Source organism: Pithys albifrons, chromosome 7 (genome assembly GCF_047495875.1).
Source record: "Pithys albifrons albifrons isolate INPA30051 chromosome 7, PitAlb_v1, whole genome shotgun sequence".
Lineage (NCBI taxonomy): Eukaryota > Metazoa > Chordata > Aves > Passeriformes > Thamnophilidae > Pithys > Pithys albifrons.
Window position 1 is genome coordinate 1,357,884 of NC_092464.1, and position 6,902 is coordinate 1,364,785.

Consider the following 6,902-nt stretch of genomic DNA (forward strand, 5'->3'; position numbering starts at 1 on the left):
GAATTCCAGGAGATATCCACAGGGAATTCCAGTGGATGTCCACAGGGAACATCCACGGGGGATTCCAGAGGATATCCACAGGGAATTCCAGAGAATATCCACAAGGAATTCCAAGGGATATCCACAGGGAATTCCAGAGGATATCGACAGGGAATACCAGGGCATATCCACAGGGAATTCCAGTGGATGTCCACAGGGAATTCCAAGGGATATCCATACGGAATTCCAGGGGACATCCACAGAGAATTCCAGAGAATATCCACAGGGAATTCCAAGGACACCCACAGGGAATTCCAGGGGAGCTGTGCCCGTTCCCGGCGGGATTCCCATTCCGGAAGGATTCCCATCCCGGCGGGATTTGGGGACGTGCCCTCGCCGTGACCTTTGACCCCGCGCGGCGTCCCCGCGCACGTGCCGCCGGAAATCCGCGTCGCTTCCGGGACGGCATGGCGGCGCTTCCGGGGTGGGCGGGGCCTGCGCCGGAAGCGCGTGCGGGAGAGGCCGCTGGGTCGCGGGAAACGCCGGGACCCCCCCGGGACCCCCCTCGGGACCTGCCCCGGGACCCCCCGGGACTGCCCCGAGCCCACCCTGGGACTCCCCCGAGCCCACCCCGGGCCGCCATGGCGGGGCAGACACAGGTAGGAGCGGGGCAGCCTCGGGCCGCCATCGCCGCCATCGTTGGCTTCGAGGTCCGGCCCCGCCCCCCCGGCCCGGGGGTCCCGCAGCCCCCCCCGCCCCCGGGGCTCGGCCTCGAGTAGCCAGAACAACCCCCCCCTGCCCCCATCAAAGGCTCCCCAAAAGCCCCATTGCTCCCCCCACAGCCCCCCCAAATCCCCCATCACATCCCCCTCCCCCTCCCAGCTCCCCAACTCCCCCCAGTGCCCCCCAGCACATCCTCCATCCCAACCCCCATCACAGCCCCCCAAATCCCCCCAGTGCCCCCCAGCACATCCTCCATCCCAACCCCCATCACAGCCCCCCAAATCCCCCCAGTGCCCCCCAGCACATCCTCCATCCCAACCCCCATCACAGCCCCCCAACTCCCCCCAGTGCCCCCCAGCACATCCTCCATCCCAACCCCCATCACAGCCCCCCAACTCCCCCCAGTGCCCCCCAGCACATCCTCCATCCCAACCCCCATCACAGCCCCCCAACTCCCCCCAGTGCCCCCCAGCACATCCTCCATCCCAACCCCCATCACAGCCCCCCAAATCCCCCCATCACTCCCCCCACAACCCCCCAAATCCCCCATCACCCCCCATTACACCCCCACCCCTTCCCAGGCGCCCAAATACCCCCAGTGCCCCCCAGCACATTCTCCATCCCAACCCCCATCACAGCCCCCCAAATCCCCCATCACATCCCCCACCCCTTCCCAGGCCCCCAAATCCCCCCAATCCCCCCATCACCCCATTGCATCCCCCACCCCTTCCCAGCCCCCTCCCACACCCCCCCACAGCCCCCCAGATCCCCCCAGTGCCCCCCAGCACATCCCCCACCCCGACACCCCACATACCCCCAGAGCCCCCCAAGCCCCCCCATCACATCCCCCCCTTCCCAGCCCCCTGTTGTCCCCCACCCCCAAACCTCCATACCCCCCCCAACCTCCCCAACGCTCCCCAACCACCCCCATCACCCTCCCGGATCCCCCCCAAAGGCCCCCTCGACATCCCCCCCAGGTACCTCCCTCTCTCCAACCCCTCCTTCCTCCTCCTCACTGGGATTGATCCCAAGGATTTCATGGGATGGGCCCTGGGGGGGTCACAGTGGGTTACCTGGGAAATCACCCCCAGCTTCCTGTGCCCTGGAATATCCCAATCCCATGGGATCTCCTGGCAGGAGTGGGGAAACACATCCCGAGGTGCAGGATTCATGGTGGGGGAATAATGCTTGGAAAGCCAAAAATCTGGGAGAGAGAGTGTGATCCCTGGGGGAAGGTGTGATCCCATGGGAAGGTGTGATCCCTGTGGGTGTGATCCCATGGGAAGGTGTGATCCCATGGGAAGGTGTGATCCCTGTGGGTGTGATCCCTTGGGAAGGTGTGATCCCTGGGGGAAGGTGTGATCCCTGTGGGTGTGATCCCTTGGGAAGGTGTGATCCCTGTGGGAAGGTGTGATCCCTGTGGGTGTGATCCCTGTGGGTGTGATCCCTTGGGAAGGTGTGATCCCTGGGGGAAGGTGTGATCCCTGTGGGTGTGATCCCTGTGGGTGTGATCCCATGGGAAGGTGTGATCCCATGGGAAGGTGTGATCTCTGTGGGTGTGATCCCTTGGGAAGGTGTGATCCCTGGGGGAAGGTGTATCCCATGGGAAGGTGTGATCCCATGGGAAGGTGTGATCCCGTGGGAAGGTGTGATCCCATGGGAAGGTGTGATCCCTGTGGGTGTGATCCCTGTGGGAAGGTGTGATCCCATGGGAAGGTGTGATCCCATGGGAAGGTGTGATCCCTGTGGGAAGGTGTGATCCCTGTGGGAAGGTGTGATCCATAGGAAGGTGTGATCCCATGGGAAGGTGTGATCTCTGTGGGTGTGATCCCTTGGGAAGGTGTGATCCCTGGGGGAAGGTGTGATCCCATGGGAAGGTGTGATCCCGTGGGAAGGTGTGATCCCTGTGGGTGTGATCCCATGGGAAGGTGTGATCCCATGGGAAGGTGTATCCCATGGGAAGGTGTGATCCCATGGGAAGGTGTGATCCCTGTGGGAAGGTGTGATCCCATGGGAAGGTGTGATCCCTGTGGGAAGGTGTGATCCCATGGGAAGGTGTGATCCCTGTGGCAAGGTGTGATCCCATGGGAAGGTGTGATCCCATGGGAAGGTGTGATCTCTGTGGGTGTGATCCCTTGGGAAGGTGTGATCCCTGTGGGAAGGTGTGATCCCGTGGGAAGGTGTGATCCCATGGGAAGGTGTGATCCCGTGGGAAGGTGTGATCCCTGGGGGAAGGTGATCCCTGAGGGTGTGATTCCTTGGGAAGGTGTGATCCAATGGGAAGGTGTGATCCCTGCAGGAAGGTGTATCCCATGGGAAGGTGTGATGCCTGTGGGTGTGATCCCATGGGAAGGTGTGATCCTGTGGGTGTGATCCCATGGGAAGGTGTGATCCCATGGGAAGGTGTGATCCTGTGGGTGTGATCCCATGGGAAGGTGTGATCCCTGTGGGAAGGTGTGATCCCATGGGAAGGTGTGATCCCATGGGAAGGTGTATCCCATGGGAAGGTGTATCCCATGGGAAGGTGTGATCCCATGGGAAGCTGACCCCTGCTCCCTGTGGCAGGTCCCGGTGTCCCTGGAGGACGTGATGGTGTTCCTGAGCCGGGCCGAGTGGGAACTGCTCCCGGTGGGCCAGCGGGAGCTGTACCGGGACGTTGTGTTGGACACCTACGAGCTCCTGACATCCCTGGGTAATCCCGGGGCTCAGCCTGGGCAGGAATTCCCTTGGGTGCCACCCCAGCAGCTTCCAGAGTTCTGCATCCCAGAATCCCACAGGCACTGAGGTTGGAAAAGGCCTCTCCGAGTCCCCCCATCCCCCGGCACTGCCGAGGCCAATCCATGTCTCCAAGTGCCACATCCACACGGCTGTGAAATCCCTCCAGGGGATCCTTCCAGGCTGGACAACCTTTTCCATGAGGAATGTTCCTTAAAAGGGGCCTGACTGAGGGGGTTTAGCGCTTGAAAAGGCAGGAATTGGGTGTGGTTTTGAGCACCTCTGAAATTGTCATCACAGGGCTGGGCAGGGAGTGTGGGGGGACATCCCACCCCTGGGATAAGCAGGAGGCATTCCATGGCTGGGATTCTACATTCCCATCACACATCCCGTTCATCCCTGGGAATAAAGGCCTCTCCAGCAGCATCTCCCTGGCTTTTCCCACATCCCAGAGGTGTTTCTGTACAACCAGAGTGCCCCAGTCCTTGGTTTTCCCGGGTTACCGGTTCATTCCCAGGGACAGGGGTAGGACAACACTCTCTGTCCCATTCCCAGGTTATCCAGGCCCCAAACCCAACATCCTGCAGCGACTGGAGCGTGGGGAAGAGCCCTGGATCTGCCCATCCCCAGGTGAGCAGGAACATCCCACCTGGAGTGGTTGTTCCTTCCAAGCTTTATGTCAGCAGCACATTCCTGTATTCCCACCTCATCCCTGCCCGTATTCCCGCTCCTCACTGCCCACTCTGGGGTGGTTCTCCCATTCCCTCCCCACGGAGGGAGATGGAGATGACTCTGGAGATGTTGTGGATCTGCTTTTTTCCCTCATCCCATGGGGCAACTTCCTCCCATTCAGTCACCTCTGAGCAGGGACAGGGACAGGACAGGGCTCCTCCTCCACTCCCATGGCCATGGAATGGGTGGGATTCACATCCAGGGTGGGCACAGGGCTCCCTCCTCCATTCCCATAGCCATGGAGCAAAGGGCATTCTCAGCCAATCAGCTGCTTTCCCTGCAGAACACGCCAGAGCCGAGAGCTGGCAGGAGGAGCCGCTCTCGAGCTGGTGCCCTGGGGCTGGTGGGTGCCCTGAGCTGGAGGAGGGTCCAGATCCACCATGCCCAGGTGAGTCCTGATCCCTCCTCTTCCTCTCCAGAGCCCCAGGAGCTCTGGCCCCATCCTGGTGCCACTCCCATCCTCTCCCATGGCTGGGCCTTTCCAATGGCCCAGCAGAGGTTGGGATGTGGAGCCTGGACTGGGGAGAAGGGATTTTCCTCTCTGTGCTCCACCCAGGAAGGATCCAAGCCCTTCCCACCCCTGTCCCAGAAGGCTGGAGCACTCCAGGGAGTCCCCGGGATCAGGGGCCCCAGAAGTTGGGCTGTGTGGATGGAAGGAGCGAGTTCCCATCGCAAGCGGCTGATGGAGTGGGAAGCCAAGCCCAGACCTGGCCTGTGAAGAAGGAAGCAGAGGATAATCCTGGAGACAGGGAGAACCTGACCCAGAGCGTGACATTCTCGCCTCATTCCATAGTGGAACATGAGGACATCTATTCTTGGGACCAGCTGTGGGAAGAACCCCCGGAGAGGTGTGAGAGGAGCACCCAACTCAGCGGATCCGGCTCAGGAGAGCAGGGGCAGCTGGGATTGGAGGAGCTGCGGGAGGCCGTGGCGAAGGATCACAGCTACTGCCTGCCCAGCGGGGCGCGCCCGTCCTGCTGCGCCCTGGGGCCCTGCACCCTGGGGGAGCACAACTACTCCCACGAGCGCCAGGAGGAGCCCGGCTCCAGCCACGCCCAGGGCCACGGGGCCGTGCCAGCTGCGCCAGACTGGCTGCCCGGGCACCGAGCCCACGAGGGTGGGGTGGTCTGCAAGGCCAAGGACATCGTGGGGCGCTACCGGCCCTACCGGAGGGGGGCACTGCCCTGCGGCTGCTGCCCCCCGTGTCGTGCTCCAGAGGAGGGGACACACAGAGGGACGTGTCTCCCGAAGGATCTCGATGGGCCGTGTGCCCTCCGGAGCGGCGGGAACAGCAGACAGGAGACATTGGACACGCAGCAGATTTTGGGACAGGAGTTTTCAGCCCCATGCCCAGAGCCAGCCGACGGGGTGAGACCCGCAGAGGCTGCGAGGACCGGGCGGTTCCGGGGGCGCGGTGCCCGCCGCGGTGCCAGGGGCAGGCCGGGCCCCGGCGGGGTGGGCGCGGTGCCGCTGCGCAGCGTGTTCCGCGCCGTGGTGCGCGCCGTGCGCGACATGCTCAGCTCCGTGTGCGAGAGGCTCGAGCTCCAGGGCCTCTCCAACGGCACCAGCATCTGGCCCATCATCATCCAGATCGACAACCTGTCCGAGCTCGGGCAGCTGTGACTGCCGGGGGAAAACGGGCTGGATTCCCTGAGGAAAACTGGGCTGGATTCCCTGAGGAAAACTGGGTTTGGATTCCCTGAGGAAAACTGGGATTGGATTCCCTGGGGAAAATTGGGCTTGGATTCCCTGAGGCACAACTGCAGAGAGGGGTTTGGGAGGAGAAACTGGGAATGTGGGACCTGCAGGGAGCTGGCACTGACTGGGAGGAAAAGCAGCGGGAAAGGGCAGGGTCAGTGTGGCTCAAAGCAGCCAATAGTAAAACTGAGCGAGGGGAGGAGGGAATCATGGAGTCATGGAATGGTTTGGATTGGAAAGGACCTTAAGGACCAGCCAGTGCCACCCCTGCCATGGGCAGGGACACCTCCCACTGTCCCAGGTTGCTCCAACGTGGCCTGGGACACTCCCAGGGGTGGGGCAGCCACAGGCTCCTCACCGGGGTCTCACCCTTCTCTCAGCCAGGAATTCCGTCCCAGTATCCCACCTGTCCCTGCCCTCTGGCCGTGGGAAGCCATTCCCTGTGTCCTGTCCCTCCTGACTGTGGCTTGTTGGTGTTTCCCAGCCGGGATGTGCCCAATCCCTGCCGGATTTCCTGTCCCCTCATTAAACTGTTTTAAGGAAACGAGCTCCAATCAGCTCAGCTCTGTCACTGAGCAGGAGAAGCTCCCGGAGTTCAGTCACGAGCTGAGCCAGGAGGAAAGGCCGGAGGTGCCCAGGGCAGGGAGTGGAGCTGGGAAGGGGCTGGAGCAGCAGGAGGGGCTGAGGAAGCTGGGGGGGCTCAGCTGGAGAAAAGGAGGCTCAGGGGGGACCTTCTGGCTCTGCCAGGAAGGGGAGCCGGGGGGGGTCCCGCTCTGCCCCACACGGGGTTTGGCGGTCGGGGCTGACACAATGGGGGGGGGGGGTCCTGTCCCCGGCGCTTCCCCTCCCGCCATTCCCGCGATCCCGCGGACCGTCCTCTCGCACCGGACACGGAAGCGGCGCTGCTGCCGCCCAATAGGAGCGCGCTCCTCAGATCACGTGCCGCGCTCCGCCAATCGCAGCGCCCTCCGCGGGCCGGGTGTTTTCCGGGCGCCCCAAGATGGCGGCGCCCAGTGAGCGCGGCAAGGCGCGACTTCCGGGTCCGCCGGAGGGGC

The 6,902-nt window shown here is 62.9% G+C and overlaps 1 protein-coding gene across 1 annotated transcript; it reads left to right on the plus strand.

Moving 5' to 3' along the window:
• The first annotated feature begins 491 nt into the window (after positions 1-491).
• On the plus strand, positions 492-6,385 carry LOC139674191 (zinc finger protein 316-like). Its single transcript, XM_071560373.1, has 5 exons — positions 492-638; positions 3,268-3,394; positions 3,973-4,047; positions 4,433-4,537; positions 4,706-6,385. Exons 1-5 carry the CDS (start codon positions 621-623, stop codon positions 5,770-5,772), a joined length of 1,392 nt encoding a protein of 463 aa, XP_071416474.1. The 5' UTR covers positions 492-620; the 3' UTR covers positions 5,773-6,385.
• Positions 6,386-6,902: the final 517 nt, after the last annotated feature.

Coding starts and splice junctions, on each gene's coding strand:
- LOC139674191 (XM_071560373.1), top strand. Junction 3,395..3,972: donor CGAGCTCCTGACATCCCTGG/GTAATCCCGGGG, acceptor TCCCATTCCCAG/GTTATCCAGGCCCCAAACCC. Junction 4,048..4,432: donor CTGGATCTGCCCATCCCCAG/GTGAGCAGGAAC, acceptor CTTTCCCTGCAG/AACACGCCAGAGCCGAGAGC.